This window comes from Somniosus microcephalus, chromosome 8, assembly GCF_052327205.1.
Source record: "Somniosus microcephalus isolate GS21.2 chromosome 8, FLI_Smic_1.0, whole genome shotgun sequence".
Taxonomy (NCBI): domain Eukaryota; kingdom Metazoa; phylum Chordata; class Chondrichthyes; order Squaliformes; family Somniosidae; genus Somniosus; species Somniosus microcephalus.
In genome coordinates, this window is record NC_140994.1 from 39,034,396 (window position 1) to 39,055,396 (window position 21,001).

Below are 21,001 nucleotides of genomic sequence, written 5' to 3' on the forward strand. Positions count from 1 at the left end.
AACTGTCTTGTTTTGAACATGAGCCACTCGAAGTAGAATTACACTGCACCATGCGAGCACCTTTAGGGTGGAAAAGTAAACCATTTTCCTGTTTTATCATCCTTTTTGTTTGTTTCATTTGCAATTGTTCATATTTTCCATCAACTCTCATTTATGTGTCATCTTTCTTTCAGTCTCATACATATTTTTAATAGCTTGTTCATGTTTCTAAGCACAGAAATGATAGACCAAGCAATGGCATAATTAGGACAGTGGCAACCTGGAAAATGCAAGATGAGAAAAATTCATTATTCTATTTTATATATATTTTAAGTTTCCTTTAAACAAATGGATTGTAAACTAATTTGACTTTCATTATAGTTTTACACAGAATTGTGTGTGATAAAGCAGTTACAGTACCATTAAAAAAAACCAAGATTATTTTAATTAATTTTTAAAAGCTTTATTAATACAAATAACATTAAATTTGCTTATGCTGACCCCTGGCAAAATGACAAGCAAAGTCATATTGGTTTTTACATTTGCATCCACATATGTTACACTGAAATGGGTTCTCATAACCGTGGCACCCCATGTGAATAGTATAAAGGATATTGTCTGCAAAATACATGTCACAGTGTTGGCAGTGATGCAGAAGCTGGGGATCCTGGACTTGAATTGGAGGAGCAGGGGTGCTAGGTTGGCTGTTCGTCATGCAGGGTGAGCTCATGTGAGCACTGCGCTCACTATTGGGGCCTGCCACAGGACTGAAGTTTCTCGGATTATGCATAGGATGTCTATCAGGGCTAGCATTGGATGAGCTTTGAGCCACACTAGAAACTACAGTGGTAACTACTGGTGCTATAGACTGTTGTATCACATATGGTTTTTCATCCCTGCATGTTACCACATCAGAAGATGCTGGAGCTTGGTCATCATGTGCAAGGCTGGAAAGCTGGCCAGCTAAGGCAGAAAGCTGGTTTAATGGATTATCCACCATCATGTCCTGTACATCCCTCGAGATTCCACTAGTCTGAGCTTTTGTCAGACCCTCATAAGATTCAGCTGAGATGTTATGAGAAAACTCATCAAGGTAATCTGTCTTCTGCACCAACATAGGAGGACTGAAATTAATGAGAGGTCTTCTTCCATAACTCAGGGAGTAGCTGGACTTTTTCTGCAAAATTCCCATCATTCTCTTATTGGTCAGTGATGTCCTGCGTCCTTTCAGAGGAAGAAGTTTATGTCTGCGCCTGCGATGATGGGATAAATTACTTTGATCACTGCAGCGGAAGGAGCAAAGCTCACATTTATATGGTTTTTCACCTCTATGTGAGCGCATATGTGCTTCGAGGTGACGTTCATAAGCTGAAGCAAATGGACATAGATGGCATCTGTGGGGCTTCTCACCTGCATCAGAAAGAACAGATCAACAAAGTTTGTCTATTTTTCCTCTCCACTTAACTTATTTTTGTATTAACTTTCAGATTTGGTTGAAGGTATCTCTCCTTCAAATAATCTTCATGAATACAAATACCACTCAGCTCCCCAAATGGTTCAGTGGGTATCTGATACTGAGCCAAGCAGACCTAAGCTTCCAGGATTGATCCTCGTCAGTGCTGAGTTAGCTGATCTCAGCTGGGGCAGTATAAATGACCTGTGTGTTGCTGGGCTAGGAAGGAAGAAAGAAAAAAAATGGCCAGATTACCACTCTTCATTGTTATCCAGTGACCCAGGCTAGAAAGTGCAAGTATATGGAGATATAAAGAGAGGGCCAGTCAGCTGGTCAACTTGACCTGACTAGGCTCATGTAAAGAATTAACACTTGGATGAGATGTGATTCCATGGGCACCTATGGAATTGCACTCCAGCAGAACCATTGTATTCAGGAAAGGGGAAGGAAAATGGAAAAAAAATGTAAAAGTTGCACTTAATCTTATGATAGATAATATACTCATCAGTGTGAACAGCACATCAGCATCTCCTGCTTTACCAAGGCTATTTTTCATTCTGTAGTGATCTCATCCTGGTAGCCCAATCAAAAATGGCTTCATCACACATGACTACTAGGGTATTCATTTGTACCATTTAAAAACTAGTCTCATGACCACAGAGTGCGTAAAAAGAAATATTGCTACTGCTATCACATTATAAAGAACTCAATTTTGAGCAGTAATGTGCAACAAATTAAACAAAAAAATTATGTCCCATAATAGCAACACAGAATAAATGTACACAAGAACATAATAAATAGGAGCAACAATAGGCCACTTGGCCCCTTGAGCCTGCTCCGCCATTCAATAAAATCATGGCTGATCTTGGGCTCAAAGCCACTTCCCTGCCCGCTCCCCATAACCCTTCAGTCCCTTATCTTGCAAAAATCTGTCTATCTCCACCTTAAATATATTTAATGACCCAGCCTTCACGGTTCTCTGGGGCAGAGAATTCCACAGATTTACGACCCTCAGAAGAAATTCCTCCTCATCTCAGTTCTAAAAGGGTGACCCTTTATTCTGAGACTGTGCCCCCGAGTTCTAGATTTCCCCACGAGGGGAAACATCCTCTCTGCATCTACCTTGTCGAGCCCCCTGAGTATCTTATATGTTTCAATAAGATCTCATTCTTCTAAATTCCAATGAGTATAGGCGCAATCTGCTCAACCTTTCTTCATAAGTCAACCCCCCCATCTCAGGAATCAACCGAGTGAATCGTCTCTGAACTGAACTTTTCACAACAAAATCACACTTAAACATCTAATTGCATACAGTTTTGGATAAAAAAATTTAAAATTTTTTATCCAATTTTTTTTGACAAATTGAGAGAATTGCTGAGCAAGGAAAATAAAAGTCTTGGACTAATAATAAGTACTAACACCACATATAGCCTGTAATTAGTTATTTTTAAATATTCATATTTATAATTCTGCATGCCCTACATTTCAGTAAATAGCAGTGCAGATCCCTTGAGAGAATGTCTTCTTCCCATCACTGGTGTCACTACAATCATGAACAGTTCCTTTCCTCGTCCCCCCAGTATCCACTGAGGTTTTGTAAACCAAAAACAGAAACTAAGAGAAAGGATCTTCAGAAGCAATCATTAACTTCCTCAACTGAAAGTACCTACACAGATGCTCTCCATTTTACCAAAGGGAGGCATATAGTAACAATTAACTGTGACAATTTAATAAACAAAACAAATTTTAAAAAATGACTACATAATGGCCCGGATCTTGCGTTAAGAAATAACGGTGAGGTTACGCCATAAATCAGGCAGCAACTTCTGGCGTCCGCATATGTGCATTTAAATGCGGAAATCCAGAAGTTGCTGTCAGGGATACCCCACCCATCCACAGGCTGCGCTGTAACAGTCCGCACCGATAGACTTGGCATTAAAATCAATGTAATGGCGTGATGTTGGGGTACTTGCCCACTAGACACGTCAGAAAAAGTTAGGGTTGGTGCATTCAGGAATGTGAATTTTTAACGCCGTGATAAATGATAATTAATGCCAAACAACCTCTCTGGCCCTGAAAATTTAATTTTACATGTGAAGGAGTCTCATTCCTTCAGAATTTAATTAGTGTTGGAGATTTAAAAAAATATTTTTTTTACATTTTCTGTCTCTTATCTCTCTCTTAATTCCATCTTACTTTCCCAATCTTTATTTCACTTTCTGTACACGATTTTACATTGAATTAAATCCAATATATACTTCCTGCTTTAGACACTGTATGTCTCAGTGAGGATTCTTCAACCTGATTGGTTGAAGAGCCTCACTGTTTTCATGACCTGCTCAGACGCTCCAGATCCCCTGGAGAGGGCGCCGTGCTGGAAATGATCTCTAAATAGTGCAAGTTGCTGCTCAAAAGCTCGCTGAAAGTTTGTGGGCAGCCTTCAGCGTAGTGAATGGCGAGCATCGTATCTTCGCCGCTGACTGCAAAATCCAAGCCAATATATCGTAAAGTACCTACTCCTACGGCTTCATTTAGGTTAAAAAAAAAAAATATTTTTGTTGGATATTTTAGATTTCATCCACTTCCTCTATATCACATCATCTCAAAAAGGACATTTTGGGATCTATTCCTGTCAATAACACTCTTAATAGCCACAGATGGAAAAACCCTATATCCTTCCTTCTGTGGAGATCCAATGCTCTCCAGTAACACAAAAATATAATATATTCCTACTGTAATGAATCCTGAATAAGATGAGGCCCCGTCAGCTTGCATTCCCAGACACAGAAACATAGAAGATAGGAGTAGGCCATTCGGCCCCTCGAGCCTGCTCCGCAATTCAATGTGATCGTGGCTGATCATCCAAATTCAGTACCCCGTCCCTGCTTTCTCCCCAAACCCCTTGATCCCTTTAGCCTTAAGAAATATATCCAACTCCTTCTTGAATATATTTAATGAATTGGCCTCTACTGCCTTTTGTGGCAGAGAATTCCATAGGTTCACCACTCTCTAGGTGAAGAAATTCCTCCTCATTTCTGTCCTAAATGGCATACCCTTTATCCTTAGACTGTGACCCCTGGTTTTGGACTCCCCGACCATCAGGAACATCCTTCCTGCATCTAGTCTGTCCAGTCCTGTCAGAATTTTATAAGTTTCAATGAGATCACCTCTCATTCTTCTAAGCTCCAGGGAGTACAAGCCCAATCGACCCAATCAATCCTCATACGTCATTCCTGCCATCCCAGGTATCAGCCTGGTGAATCTTCGCTGCACTCCTTCCATGGCAAGAACATCCTTCCTCATAAGGCGACCAAAACTGCACACAATACTCAAAGATGTGGTCTCACCAAGGCCCTGTATAACTGCAGCAAGACATCCTTGTTCCTGTACTCAAACCCTCTCGCTACGAAGGCCAACATACCATGTCTTCTTAACCGCCTGCTGCACCTGCATACTTACCTTCAGCGACTGGTGCACAAGGACACCCAGGTCTCATTGCACTTCCCCTTCGCCCAATCTATTGCCATTCAGATAATAATCTGCCTTCCTGTTTTTGCCACCAAAGTGGATAACCTCACATTTATCCATGATATATTGCATCTGCCATGCTTCTGCCCAATCACCCAACCTGTCCAAATCATCCTGGAGTTTCTCGGCATCCTCCTCACAGCACACACGCCCACCCAGCTTTGTGTTGTCTGCAAATTTGGAGATATTACATCTAGTTCCCTGTCTAGATCATCATTAATATATATTGTGAATAACTGGGGTCCAAAGACCGATCCCTGCGGTACCCCACTAGTCACTGCCTGCCACTCGGAAAAAGACCTGTATATTCCAACTCTTTTTGCTTTCTGTCTGCCAACCAGTTTTCTATCCAAGTCAATACCTTGCCCCCAATCCCATGTGCCTTAACTTTACAGGCTAAACTCCTATGCGGGACCTTATCGAAAGCCTTCTGAAAGTCCAAATATACCACATCCACTGGTTCTCCCTTATCTATTTTACCAGTTACATCCTCAAAAAATTCCAGTAGATTAGTCAAGCACGATTTACCTTTTGTAAATCCATGTTGACTTTGTCCGATCCTGTCACTGTTTTCCAAGTGCTCAGCTATTACATCCTTTATAATAATGGACTCTAGCATTTTCCCCACTACGGATGTCAGGCTTACCGGTCTGTAATTCCCCGTTTTCTCCCCACCACCTTTTTTGAATAGTGGGGTAACATTAGCTACCCTCCAATCCATGGGTACTGTTCCAGATTACATCGAATGTTGGAAGATGATCAGCAATGCATCTACCGTCTTAAGTACCCTAGGATGTAGATTATCAGGCCCTGGAGATTTATCGGCCTTCAGTCCCATCAATTTCCTTAACACCATTTCCTTACAAATACTGATTTCTTTCAGTTCCTCCCCTTCATCAGACCCTATGTTCCCCGACATCTCTGGGAGGTTATTTGTGTCCTCCTTTGTGAAGACAGAACCAAAATATGTATTTAATTGGTCTGTCATTTCTTTGTTACCCATTATAAATTCCCCTGATTCTGACTGCAAGGGACCTACGTTTGACTTCACCAATCTTTTTCTCTTCACATATCTATAAAAGCTTTTACAGTCAGTTTTTATATTCCCTGCAAGCTTACTCTCATATTCTATTTTCCCCTTCTTAATTAATCCCTTTGTCCTCCTTTGTTGAATACTAAACTGCTCCCAATCCTCAGGTTTACTGCTTTTTCTGGCCAATTTATATGTCCTCTCCTTGGATCTTATGCTATCCCTAATTTCCCTCGTTAACCACGGTTGAGTCACCTTTTTTGTTTTATTTTTATGCCAAACTGGGATGAGCAATTTCTGTAGTTCATCCATGCAGTCTTTGAATGCTTGCCATTGCCTATCCACCGTCAACCCTTTGAGTGATATTCCCCAATCAATCCTACCCAACTCACGCCTCAGACCATCATAGTTTCCTTTATTTAAATTCAGGACCCTAGTCTCCGAGTCAACTACTTCATTCTCCATCTTAATGAAGAATTCTATCATATTATGATCGCTCCGACCCAAGGGGCCTCGTACAACAAGATTGCTAATTAAGTCTGTCTTATTATAGGATACCCAGTCTAAGATGGCCTGATCTCTGGTTGGTTCCTCGACATATTGGTCCAGGAAACTATCCTGTAAACACTCCAGGAATTCCTCCTCCACAGTATTGTTACTAATTTGGTTAGCCCAATCTATATGTAGATTAAAGTCACCCATGATGACTGCTGTGCCCTTATTGCACGCTTCTGTAATTTTCCTTTTAATGCCATCCCCAACCTCCGCATTACTGTTTGGAGGTCTATATACCACTCCCACTAACGTTTTCTGCCCCATGGTATTTCTCAGTTCTACCCATACAGATTCCACATTAACAGAGCTAATATCCTTCCTTACAATTGTGTTAATCCCTTCTTTAACCAGCAATGCTACCCCACCTCCCTTTCCTTTTTGCCTATTTTCCTGAATGTTGAATACCCCTGGATGTTGAGTTCCCAGCCTTGGCCACCCTGGAGCCATGTTTCCGTAATCCCAATCAAATCATATTCGTTTACCTCTATTTGTGCAGCTAATTCATCCACCTTATTCCAAATGCACCTTGCATTAAGACACAAAGTCTTCAGGCTTGTTTTTTCAACGCTCATGGCTGATCATCCAAATTCAGTACCCTGTCCCTGCTTTCTCCCCATATCCCTTTAGCCTCAAGAAATATATCCAACTCCTTCTTGAATATATTTAATGAATTGGCCTCAACTGCCTTCTGTGGTAGAGAATTCCACAGGTTCACCACTCTCTGGGTGAAGAAATTCCTCCTCATCTCTGTCCTAAATGGCTTACCCCTTATCCTTAGACTGTGACCCCTGGTTCTGGACTACCCCGTCATCGGGAACATCCTTCCTGCATCTAGTCTGTCTAGTCCTGTTAGAATTTTATAAGTTTCAATGAGATCCCCTCTGATTTTTCTAAACTCCGCGAATATAAGCCCAATCGACCCATTCTCTCTTCATACGTCATTCCTGCCATCGCAGGCATCAGTCTGGTGAACCTTCGCTGCACTCCCTCCATGGCAAGAACATCCTTCCTCAGATAAGGCGACCAAAATTGCACACAATACTCAAGGTGCGGTCTCACCAAGGCCCTGTACAACTGCAGCAAGTCATCCTTGCTCCTGTACTTGAATCCTCTCGCTATGAAGGCCAACATACCATTTGCCTTCTTAACCGCCTGCTGCACCTGCATGCTTACCTTCAGCGACTGGTGCACAAGGTCACTCAGGTCTCATTGCACTTCCCCTTCTCCCAATCTATTGCCGTTCAGATAATTATCTGTCTTCCTGTTTTTGCCACCAAAGTGGATAACCTCACATTTATCCACATTATACTGCATCTGCCAGATCATCCAACCTGTCCAAATCATCCTGGAGTTTCTCTGCATCCTCCTCACAGCACACACACCCACCCAGCTTTGTGTCGTCTGCAAACTTGGAGATATTACATCTAGTCCCCTCGTCTAGATCATTAATATATATTGTGAATAGCTGGGGTCCTAGCACCAATCCCTGCGGTACCCCACTAGTCACTGCCTGCCACTCGGAAAAAGACCTGTTTATTCCAACTCTTTGTTTCCTGTCTGCCAACCAGTTCTCTATCCAAGTCAGTACCTTACCCCCAATCCCATGTGCTTTAACTTTGCACGCCAATCTCTTATGCGGGACCTTATCGAAAGCCTTCTGAAAGTCCAAATGCACCACATCCACTGGTTCTCCCTTATCTATTCTACCAGTTACATCCTCAAAAAATTCCAGTAATTAGTCAAGCATGATTTACCTTTTGTAAATCCATGTTGACTTTGTCCGATCCTGTCACTGTTTTCCAAGTGCTCTGCTATTACATCTTTTATAAATGGACGCTAGCATTTTCCCCACTACCGATGTCAGGCTTACCGGTCTATAATTCCCCGATTTCTCTCTACCACCTTTTTTAAATAGTGGGGTTACATTAGCTACCCTCGAATCCATGGGAACTCTGCCTGAGTCTATCTATATTATATATTGGATAAATGTTTGCTTACAACAAAAATAAAACAGCATTCTGTGGTACATTATGTAGCATAAATCCATGAAAATATGCTAACTAGAATGCACTGTAAAAGCAACTGTACCCTACCCCTCTGTGCATTAAGAATTGGTATCATCAAGGGTGCTGTGTAGTGCTGTAGGCTAGTAGAACGTCTTTTCACCTCGAGGAGCAGAGTGCATCCAAACCAGATTGAGTGAACTAGCTGAAATGGTCTTGGGTGAAGTGAATTTATGCAGTCTCAATCCAGTTGCTAGAGGGCATGAATCTGTTCTGCAGTTAAGTCAGAGTTTCACTCGGACTATAAGAAATGATATGTAAATAGCATAATTCAGGAACATTAAAAATCAGCCGAAATAGAAAATTTTGTGTAAACCAGACTTTAAAAATCTTTTAAATGTGTATCACAGGATTTTTGAAAACAGGACTGTCACCAATGTTTCTTTTAAAGGGTACAGTTAGCTTTAACATTTTTACATTGTTTTTGAGCATTTTGTTTTCACAGTAAAATGCTTAACAACAGGGATATTAGCTAGAAGGGAATACTAAATTCAATAATATGAAGGAACTGATGGAAGATGTTTCAGGGCCTTGTATCATTTGCATGTGGGTAGACTCACTATTTTATCTAACTAGTTCGCTGATGAGCTCAAACAATACTCTATAGTTGGTGCTTAATTGTGCAAGCTAATCTGCTGCACAGTCTATTACCTGTGTGCATTCTGGTGTGCTCCATCAGTCGTGCTATCCCTTTGCTAGCATAGTTACAGTACTGACACTTCAGCTTTCCATCAGCTGTTCTTTCTGGCCCTTCTCCTATTATTCCAGAGCCATCATCAAGAGAAACTTCAACAGAAGCATGGTGGATTCCATTTTGATGATTTTCTGTCCCAGCTGCGAATAAAAACAACAGTATTGACTAAAACAACTTTACAAATTTTAAAAAGTAGTCTAAAATATAATTATATAAACAAAAATAAAGTAATATTAATAGACCATAGAATATCTGAGGTATACATAAAAACATAAAAGACTATAAATAACCAAGGCCACCGTTGAGGTTTTCACGAAAAAATGAACAGAATTACAGAATACAATTCCTGATACCAGCAAAACGAAAGGAAAGAAAAAGACTTGGATTTATATAGCAGCTTTCACGACCTCAGGATGTCCCAAAGCGCTCCACAGCCAATGAAATACCTTTGAAGTGGAGTCACTGTTGTAATGTAGGAAACACTGCTGCCAATTTGCGCTCAGCAAGGTCCCATAAACAGCAATGTGACAATGACCAGATAATCAACACAAAAACAGATTGAGGGATAAATATTGGCCAGAACACTGGGGATAACTCCCCTGCTGCTCTTCAAAATAGTTCCATGGGATCTTTTACATCCACCCGAGGGGGCAGATGGGGCCTTGGTTTAACGTATCATCCGAAAGACGGCACCTCCGACAGTGCAGCACTCCCTCAGTACTGCACTGGAGTGTCAGCCTAGATTTTTGTCTCTGGAGTGAGGCTTGAACCCACAACTTTCTGACTCAGAGGCAAGAGTGCTACCCACCGAGCCACAGCTGACATAGCGCCTTTAATGTAGAAGAAAATATCCCAATGCGCTTCACAGAAGTTTAACCAGACAGAGCTGACACCAAGTCAAAATAGGAGATATTAGGAGGGGTGACTAAAAACTTGGTCAGAGATAGGTTTTAAGGAGGGTCTTAAAGGAGAAGGGAAGATGAGGTCACCAAGAGGCAGCATATAGAAGAGAAAGAGAAGTGATAGAGAACTTGGATTTCTATAGCGCCTTTCACCTCAGGATGCCACAAAGCACTTGACAACCAATGAAGTACATTTGAAGCGCATTCAATATTGTAATGTAGGAAACAAAGCAGCCAATTTGCACACAGCAAGGCCCTACAAACAGCAATGAGATAAATGACCAGTTAATCGGTTTTATCTCTCAACCAACATCACTAAATGTTGGCCAGGACACCGGGCAAAACTCTTCTTCGAAATAGTGCTATAGGATCTTTTACGTCCACCTAAGAGGACAGACGGGAGCCTTGATTTAACATCTCGTGCAAAGGATGGCACCTCCGACAGTGCAGAACCCCCTCAGTACTGAACTGAATGTCCGCCTAGATTATATCCCTGGATGGAACTTGAACTCACAACCTTTTAACTCAGGTGAGAGTGCTGCCACTGAGCCATGGCAAACACTTAGAGGTGGCCAAGAATAGATTCTTGGGAGGACTCCAGAGGTAACGGTGCAGGAAGGGAAGAGAAGCCATTGCTGGAGATACTCTGGCTACAATTGGATAGGTAAGAGGAACCAAGCTAGACAGTCCCACTCAGCTTGACAGTGGAGGAGGATGGTGTGGTTGACAATGTCAAAGGCTGCAGCAAGGTTGAGAAGGTCAAGGAGGGATACTACACCACAGTTACAGAAGATGTCATTTGTGACTAATTAGGGCTGCTTCAAAGCTGTGGGAGGGGCAAAAACCTGATTGAAGAGATTCATGGATTTGGGAGGCAACAACACATTCAAGAACATTGGAGAGGAAAGGAAGTTTGGAGATGGGACGGTAGTTTGCAAGGATAAAGGGGTTGAGGGTGGAATTTGAGGAGGGAGGTGATAACGGCTGTTTTGAAAGGGAGAGAGAGAGAGAGAGTACCCGAAGAGGGAATACCATTAACAATGGCAAATTGTGGAATGCGATCCCCAAAACTTAGTAAAAATTCCAAAATTCAAGTAATGAAAATGAATTTGACTTAACAACTTGCATTCATAGAAACATAGAAGATAGGAGCAGGAGTAGGCCATTCGGCCCTTCGAGCCTGCTCCGCCATTCAATGAGATCATGGCTGATCATCCAAATTCAGTACCCTGTCCCTGCCTTCTCCCCATATCCCTTGATCCCTTTAGCCTTAAGAAATATATCCAACTCTTTTTTGAATATATTTAATGAACTGGCCTCCACCGCCCTCTGTGGCAGAGAATTCCACAGGTTCACCACTCTCTGGGTGAAGAAATTCCTCCTCATTTCAGTCCGAAATGGCTTACCCCTTATCCTTAGACTATGACCCCTGGTTCTGGACTCCCCGGCCATCAGAAACATCCTTCCTGCATCTAGTCTGTCCAGGCCTGACAGAATTGTATAGGTTTCGATGAGATCCCCTCTCAATCTTCTAAACTCCAGTGAGTATAAGCCCAATTGACACAATCTCTCCTCATACGTCATTCCTGCCATCCCAGGTATCAGCCTGGTGAATCTTCGCTGCACTCCTTCCATGGCAAGAACGTCCTTCCTCAGGTAAGGCGACCAAAACTGCACACAATACTCAAGGTGCGGTCTCACCAAGGCCCTGTACAACTGTAGCAAGACATCCTTGTTCCTGTACTCAAACCCTCTTGCTACGAAGGCCAACATACCATTTGCCTTCTTAACCACCTGCTGCACCTGCATGCTTACCTTCAGCGACTGGTGCACAAGAACACCCAGGTCTCTTTGCACTTCCCCTTCTCCCAATCTATTGCCATTCAAATAATAATCTGCCTTCCTGTTTTTGCCACCAAAGTGGATAACCTCACATTTATCCACATTATGTGCATTTGCCATGTTTCTGCCCAATCACCCAATCTGTCCAAATCGTACTGGAGTTTCACGACACCCTCCTCACAGCTTACCCTCCCACCCAGCTTTGTGTCATCTGCAAATTTGGAGATATTACATCCAATTCCCTCGTCCAGATCATTAATATATATTGTGAACAGCTGGGGTCCTAGGACCGATCCTTGCGGTACCACACTAGTCACTGCCTGCCACTCGGAAAACGACCCGTTTATTCCAACTCTTTGCTTTCTGTCCGCCAACCAGTTCTCTATCCAAGTCAATACCTTGCCCCCAATCCCATGTGCCTTAATTTTGCACGCTAATCTCTTATGTGGGACCTTATCGAAAGCCTTCTGAAAGTCCAAATACACATCCACTGGATCTCCCTTATCTATTTTACCAGTTGCATCCTCAAAAAATTCCAGTAGATTAGTCAAGCATGATTTACCTTTTGTAAATCCATGTTGACTTTGTCCGATCCTGTCACTGCTTACCAAGTGCTCTGCTATTACATCTTTTATAATAGACTAGCTGGGGGAGCCAGGCGTTGCCAGGGCTGTTTTGGGCCGGGCGGTTTAAATCGAGTCCCAGGCTTTCGGCCCTGTCTCTCTGTGAATCTGCTGCCGGGCAACATTTCTACCTTTTAAGATCTTCAAAGATGAAAGTGAAAGTACTTATTCTAGCATTTTCCCCACTACCGATGTCAGGCTTACCAGTCTATAATTCCCCGCTTTTTCTCTACCACCTTTTTTGAATAGTGGGGTAACATTAGCTACCCTCCAATCCATGGGTACTGTTCCAGAGTCTATCGAGTTCTGGAAGATGACCAGCAATGCATCTACTATTTCTAGGGCCACTTCCTTAAGTACCCTGGGATGTAGATTACCAGGCCCTGGGGATTTATCGGCCTTCAGTCCCATCAATTTTCCCAACACCATTTCCCTACAAATACTGATTTCTTTCAGTTCCACCCTTTCATCAGGCCCTATGTTCCCCAGCATCTCTGGGAGGTTATTTGTGTCCTCCTTTGTGAAGACAGAACCAAAGTATGAATTTAGTTGGTCTGCCATTTCTTTGTTTCCCATTATAAATTCCCCTGATTCTGACTGTAAGGGACCTACGTTTGACTTCACCAATCTTTTTCTCTTCACATATCTATAAAAGCTTTTACAGTCAGTTTTTATGTTCCCTGCTAGCTTACTCTCATTCTATTTTCCCTTTCTTAATTAATCCCTTTGTCCTCCTTTGTTGAATCCTAAACTGCTCCCAATCCTCAGGATTATTGCTTTTTCTGGCCAATTTATATGTCGTCTCCTTGGATCTTATGCTATCCCTAATTTCCCTTGTTAGCCACGGTTGAGTCACCTTTTTTGTTTTATTTTTATGCCAAACTGGGATGAACAAATTCTGTAGCTCATCCATTCGGTCTTTGAATGTTTGCCATTGCCTATCCACCGTCAACCCTTTGAGTGACATTCCCCAATCAATCCTACCCAACTCGCTCCTCAGACCATCGTAGTTTCCTTTATTTAAATTGAGGACCCTCGTCTCTGAGTCAACTACTTCATTCTCCATCTTAATGAAGAATTCGATCATATTATGATCGCTCAGACCCAAGGGGCCTCCGTACAACAAGATTGCTAATTAATCCTTTCTCGTTACATAATACCCAGTCTAAGATGGCCTGATCCCTGGTTAGTTCCTCGACATATTGGTCCAGGAAACCATCCCGTAAACACTCCAGGAATTCCTCCTCCACAGTATTGTTACTAATTTGGTTGGCCCAACCTATATGTAGATTAAAGTCACCCATGATGACTGCTGTGCCCTTATTGCACACTTCTTTAATTTCCCTTTTAATGCCACCCCCAACCTCCGCCTTACTGTTGGGAGGTCTATATACCACTCCCACTAACGTTTTTTTCCCCTTAGTATTTCTCAATTCTACCCATAGATTCCACATCATCAGAGCTAATATCCTTCATTACAATTGTATTAATCCCTTCTTTAACCAGTAATGCTATCCCACCTCCCTTTCCTTTTTGCCTATCTTTCCTGAATATCGAATACCCCTGGATGTTGAGTTCCCAGTCTTGGCCATCCTTGAGCCACGTTTCCGTAATCTCAACCAAATCATATTCATTTACCTCTATTTGCGCAGCCAATTCGTCCACCTTATTACAAATGCTCCTCGCATTAAGACACAAAGCCTTCAGGCTTGTTTTTTTAACGCCCTTAGACCTATTAGAATTATTATTTACTGTGGCCATGTTTGATTTAAACCGTTGATTTCTCTGACTGCCACTTTTGTTTTTCTCCTTCCTATCTTTTGCATTTATCCCTGTTTCCCTTTCCTCTGTCTCCCTGCTCAGGTTCCCAACCCCCTGCCATTTTAGTTTAAACCCCCCCGAACAGTGCTAGCAAACCTCCCCGCAAGGATATTTGTCCCGCTCTGGTTCAGGTGCAACCCGTCCGACTTGTACAAGTCCCACCTTCCCCAGAAGCAGGCCCAGTGATCCAGGAAACTAAAGCCCTCCCTCCTGCACCAGCTCTTTAGCCACACATTCATCTGCTCTATCCTCCTATTCCTATATACTCACTAGCACGTGGCACCGGGAGTAATCCAGAGATTACAACCTTTGAGGTCCTGCTCTTTAATCTGCTACCTAGCTCCCTAAATTCTTGCTGCAGGACCTCATCCCTCTTCCTACCCATGTCATTGGTCCCAATGTGAACCACGACCTCTGACTGTTCACCCTCCCCCTTCAGAATGCCCTGCAGCCGTTCAGTGACATCCTTGACCCTGGCACCAGGGAGGCAACAAACCATCCTGGAGTCACGTCTATGGCCACAGAAACGCCTATCTGTTCCCCTTACGATAGAATCCCCTACCACTATTGCTCTCCCACTCTTTTTCCTCCCTTCCTGAGCAGCAGAAGCACCCCTGGTGCCGGGAAGTTGGCTGCTGCTGCCTTCCTCTGGTAAGTCATCCCCCTCAACAGTATCCAAATCGGTATACCTGTTTGAGAGGAGGATGGCCACAGGGGTCCCCTGCACTACCTGCCTGCCTCTACTGCTCTGCCTGATGGTCACCCATTTCCCTTCTGCCTGTGCAGCCCTTACCTGCGGTGTGACCACCTCATCAAACGTGTTATCCACGACCCTCTCAGCATCGTGAATGCTCCAAAGCCCATCCATCCGCAGCTCCAGCGCCGCAATGCGGTCTGCTAGTAGCCGCAGCTGGATGCATTTCTGGCACACGTGGTCACCAGGGACACCGGCAGTGTCCCTGAATTCCCACATAGAGCAAGAGGAGCATAACACGGGGCTGGGCTCTCCTGGCATGACTTACCCTTTAGTGCCTTTAATATAGTAAAACATCCCAAGGCACTTCACAGGAGCATCATCAAACAAAATTTGACACAAAGCCACACAAGGAGATTAGGGGAATGACCAAAAGCTTGGTTCTAAGGTGAGTCTTAAAAGGAAGAAAAAGAGGCGGAGAGGTTTAGGAAGGCACAGCCGCCAAAGGTGGAGCGATTAAAATCTGGAATGCGTAAGAAGCCAAAATTGGAGGAGCACAGATATCTTGCAGGATTGTAGGGCTGGAGGATTGTAGGGCTGGAGGAAGTTAGAGAGCTAGGGAGAGGTGAGGCCATGGAGGGATTTGAAAACAAGTATGAGAATTTTAAAATTGAGGCATTGCTCAACCGTAAGCCAATGTAGGTCAGCGAACACAGGGGTAATGGGTGAACAGGACTTGGTGCGAGTTAGGATACGGGCAGCAGAGTTTTGGATGAGCTCAAGTTTATGGAGGGTGGAAGATGGAAGGCCGGCCAGGACTGTGTTGGAATAGTCAAGTCTAGAGGTAAGAAAGCCATGCATGAGGGTTTCAGCAGCAGATGAGCTGAGGCAGGGGCGGAGTCAGGTGATGTTATGGAGGTGGAAGTAGCTGGTCTTGGTGATGGAGCAGATATGTGGTCGGAAGCTCATCTCTGTCAAATACGACACCAAGTTTGCTAACGGTCTAGTTCAGCCTCAACTGTTGCCGGAGAGAGGGATGGAGTCGGTGGCTAGGGAACGAGGTTTTTGGCAGGGATCGAAGACAATGGCTTTGGTCTTCCCAATATTTAGTTAAGAGGGAATTTCTGCTCATGCAATACTGGATGTCGGACAAGCAATGTGACAAATTAGAGACAGTGGAAGGGTCGAGAAAGAGCTGGAAGAGAAGCAATTGCAGGTGATGGCGAGTGCTGTCCCACCCAGCAGGACAACAGAGGAGAGGTGTTGGAGGGTGGTCTGGTCAACCGCATCATAGGCTGCAGACAGGTTGAGAAGGACGAGGAGGGATAGTTTACCACAGTCACAGAGGATGTAATTTGTGACTTTGATAAAGGCCGTTTCAGTACTGTGGCAGGGGCAGAAACCAGATTGCAGGGAATCAGACATGGAGTTCCAGGAAAGATGGGCACGGATTTGGGAGGTGAAAGCACGTTCAAGGACTGGAGAGAAACGGTAGTTAAATCAACCATTATAAAATAGTGGCCCTGCCTTTCACTAAACTTTCAATATGCTAAAAGCTCTCAATGTTATCTTCCCTCATTTGCTTCTACTACAACATGCTTACAGTTTTTATTTATTTATTACACACCTCCCTAATATCTCAGTGGGTAAAGGCACAGAACAATTCAGACCAGGTAGCTCTCAGGTTCAATCAGTGGTCTGTTCTGGTAGTGGGATGTAATAACTGGTCAGGGTGACTACTTCTGATCACTGTTCAATAACTCCTGTAGGAATCTGCATACGGATTTTGCGCAAGGATAGCTTTGAATTTGGCTGCAGTTGAACAGCAAAGCTCATTGTCGAGACTCACACATGAAGAATAGTCACGAGTGAAGTACTGAATGGCTGTCAGAACTCATATAAGGCCATTAATTCCAGGAGCAAGAGAAAATTGGAAAAATAAATGTGCATATTCAATCCATCGTCATATTATACAATACACATTAAAATGCACTTCAGAGAAATACAAGGTCAACTGCATTTGAAAATCTTAGGTTTCTTCATAGAAAGGATGTTTTTAAATGCAACAGATATATTGACTATGCACAAACCATTTAATTGTTAATTGATGGGTAATTTAAATTGATTAAAAGCTAATCCTTCTAAACACCAGGAACTCAAGGACAGGCGGTAATATGGTATCAATAGCACATTGGCACAGAGTAAAATATAGCCAATCAGGCATGATGAAATTGCATAAACTAGGAATGCTTACATACTTGTGTCATAAAACTCTTCTCAGCATGGTAAGACACATCCATTTTTTACTGAGCTTTTTTCAAAGATTCAGTAAATCCAAGTATTACAAAATACATGAAAAGTTTGCATTTTTAAATTTCTTCCATGTACCACACCTCTGCCAAATGACAGAAAAATTCAGTGTAAGTGTACTGACGGTTCTTTTTTATTTACCATCATGCACAAAGATTCTTGGCTGTTTGTTACATGCCTGAAGTACAAACTGACCAATCAAGGTTTCCTCTCAGTTTAGGGAACCATCTGAACCTTTGCATTGTGCTACATGTGACACACTCTAAAACATCCAATTCTCTCTAAAAATGTTAGTTCAATTTTGAAGCAGATATTTGGGAGATTTTAATCCAATATCTTGGATATTAACATTATCTTGAATATAAATGGTAGGGACAGCATGTTAGATAATTGTTTGAATAGTTAAATTCCCTTGTAAGTTAGTACTCTATACATTTCCTTACCAGGCTGAAGTAATTCTGGTTCCTTTTCATTGCAAACTGAACCAGAAATCATGTTTACATGCTGTGTTTGCTGAGTGAGATACTCTTGAAAATCCTTGACAAAGTCTACAGAGTCATTTCTCTTTTCTCGCATATTCTTACTCTTGATTGAAGCTTCTTTAATTCCTTAAGAAAAAAAGTTCCAATATTAAGTGTTTCATATCCACAATGTAGTACACAATATTACTAAGCAATTCAGTGCATACTTGTTTTATTCACATCTGATTATACAGTATTCTGAAATGCTGTTTTATTAAAACAGCTGAAATCCAGAGTAAATTGCTCCATTCATTTTTAATCACTTTTCTGGTTCTACCACATAACAGTTTTTTTCCATCTCTATCTCCTCCCCCTTCCAGGATTGAGCCAAATTCTGAAAATTGCAAATATAGAACATCAAGTTCCAAACTGTAACTCACACTGTAGTTTTTAAAATTAAGGTTGTAATTGTATTACATTATTTACAGCAATTTTAAGCAATACCTGATTTACATTAATATAAACAGAAAATGCTGGAAATTTCTGTTTCTATTTCAGATTTCCAGCATCCACAGTATTTTGCCTCCTGATTTACATTGCCTGGCTACAAATTATCTTCTTTTACTCCTCTGGTAAATTTTAATGCTTTTGTGAATATGAACATCTCCATTTGCAAACGACTTTAAAAAACTTGCACAGAGCTTATTCAAAGTGCCCAAATGGTCAAACAGATTCTTCCCCAGCACTTTTTAAACCCATATTGGAGCTATACTAAGTGGTGCCAAACCCAAGTAGGGTTTTATATCACTGCAAGCAGAAATTACCATGCTGTAACACAAATGAAACAATATAACTGCACCTTATTAACAAAATTGCTTTTCAAAATTTACTATACCTGTACAATGATTTCAGGAAATGTTTTACTCCTTTGTTGAATATAGTGAAATACAATTGAAACACAGTAATGTATAATAAAATGCAACACCATACTGTGATTTGCTCCAGAAATTCAGACCAAGAATTAGTTACATAATTCTACTTCATGAACCAAGTATACCACTGCAACCAGTGCATCCTCCCTGCCCAATGGTGGTAGAGCCTTCCTCAGTACTGTCCTATTGTCTGTCATTCCCTCCCTAAACCCAACTGTTTTGCTACTTCTACTTGCTACCACCTTTAAAAGCAGCCTCCAAACTTATCTTTTCAACCATGTATTCAATCATTTTCTTTACTCTTCCATTACAACTTTTTGTCTCTGAGGGGAATTGGGACATTTACTATTTTAAAAGGTGCTATATAAATGCAAGCCGCTGTAGTTAACCAGCAATCTGTGTAACTGTTGCGTACTTCCTCCCTTTCATATTTTATACATTGGCCCTTTTGTGTTTTTTTAAAATATATCTTTGTGCTAGCTTTTAACACGAGTGCTTTCATAAGGTGAAGTGTCACGTTAATTCTTTCTCCACGGATGCTGCCTGGCCTGCTGAGTGCTTCCGGCATTTTCTGTTGTTATTTCAGATTTCCAGCATCCGCAGTATTTTGCTATTGCTTTCATAAGGCACTGGCTGCCATAACCATTTCTATACCCCCTTCACAGACCTCAATGTTGGATAGCTGGGCGCAGAGGCGGGGATATGACAGAGCGCGTCCCTGAATGTTCGCACTGAAAAATCGTAGAAGAGGGCTAGGAAAACTAGACTTATCCATCTTTTTATGAAACCATGTTTGCTCTCCCTGATCAGTTCATACTTTTCTCTAACCCTGACAGTGGATTCAACTAATCTCCCCGCTACTTGCTACCTGGCCTGCAGTTACTTGGTTTGTGCCCGCTTTTTAAAAAAAATAATGGTGATGTTGTTTACCTACGTTGGATGGCTCGTTCGATGGGCTTTGGGGGCCTAATATTGAGCCTTGTACATACATAGATTTGTGGGCTGGATTAACTGCTGCACTTTTGCCGTCTCACTGGAAGTGACTGGTCTCCGTTCACTCCTTAACCACTCGGAGACCAAGACGAAAGATGATCCTGGGGGGAATCACCAGTGGCTTCGTGACCAACCACTCGCATTTTTCAAAAATACAATGTCCCAATTTTTTTTTTTAAAACACATTTAAAAACGGATCAGCTTAAAATTCAAGTCGTCCACAATCAACTCTGTGAAGCTACCTGGCGGGAGAGTAATCCTTTTTTTTGTGTGTGTGCACCAACTCTCCGTGCTGTGGTTTATAAATGGCTCCGCTGGAGTATCCCGGAACCCGGCCTCGACCAACATCCCGCCCCTCCCTCGCGCTCATTGGTTCAACCGAGGGAACGTCGCTACAGCGCCGTCTCCCATTGGTCGGTGGGAACGTCAATCACAGCTCCCAAGTTAAAATGATCGAACCGGGCCGCGTTATTTTGAAATATCCAGACACAACCCCCCCCCCATTAATTATAAAAACAAGAAAAAAAGGTTTAAAAGAATTCGGTATCGGGATTAGACAGGTCATCGGTGAATTTATCCTCCCTCCCACACTGCAAATGCTTCTCGCAAGTTTTTGCTTCCAGCCAAAGGCACAGACGTCTCGAGCCCTTTCGGTTACTGGGTTTTTTTTTCAAACAGGGTCCACCCGCGAGCTGTTAGATTTTTGAAGAAACCGATCGCGGCCCCTCAGGCCCGAAAAGGGAGAGAGGGGAGAAAAAAAAAGTTCCCCCCCTTCCTACCTTCAGCTTAGTTCTTATCCACGCGACAGCCGCTTTAAACAGCAAAACATATCGGCTTCGTGGGGTGTGGGTCGAAAGCAGCGCTTGGGAGACACCAGCGGGCTCACAGGGGTAATGTGTCGGTGATGATGACCGGAGGAGGAAGCCGTTCTCTCTCTCGTTTGTTCCTCAGCCGCAGTCCCGAAGACGAGGAAACAAAAGGCCAGCGACTATGTCACAGTTCAGCCGGGGTGTACACACACACACACAGGCAGCCGGATGGAAGTGACATCAGCGGGCGGGGCCGCGGCTGCTCTCCTATAACCAGGCAACTTGGCGCAGGCGGCCCGGTTGCCAGACGCC

At 42.7% G+C, this 21,001-nt stretch overlaps 1 protein-coding gene across 3 annotated transcripts; it reads right to left on the reverse strand.

The window, feature by feature from the left end:
* Window positions 1-417: 417 nt before the first annotated feature.
* Window positions 418-20,911, reverse strand: LOC147113470 (zinc finger protein Pegasus-like). Of its 3 annotated transcripts, none has more exons than XM_085994604.1 (4): window positions 20,660-20,911; window positions 17,938-18,102; window positions 9,260-9,442; window positions 418-1,389 (listed from the first exon to the last, which is right to left on the reverse strand). In XM_085994604.1, the coding sequence occupies exons 2-4, from the start codon at window positions 18,068-18,070 to the stop codon at window positions 461-463; spliced, it is 1,245 nt and encodes a 414-aa protein (XP_085850730.1). In that variant the 5' UTR covers window positions 18,071-18,102; window positions 20,660-20,911; the 3' UTR covers window positions 418-460. The 3 variants fall into 3 exon arrangements, with proteins under 3 accessions (XP_085850730.1, XP_085850728.1, XP_085850729.1); XM_085994602.1 differs by lacking the exon at window positions 20,660-20,911 and adding an exon at window positions 20,123-20,227; XM_085994603.1 differs by lacking the exon at window positions 20,660-20,911 and adding an exon at window positions 19,818-20,107.
* Between the last annotated feature and the right edge of the window lie 90 nt (window positions 20,912-21,001).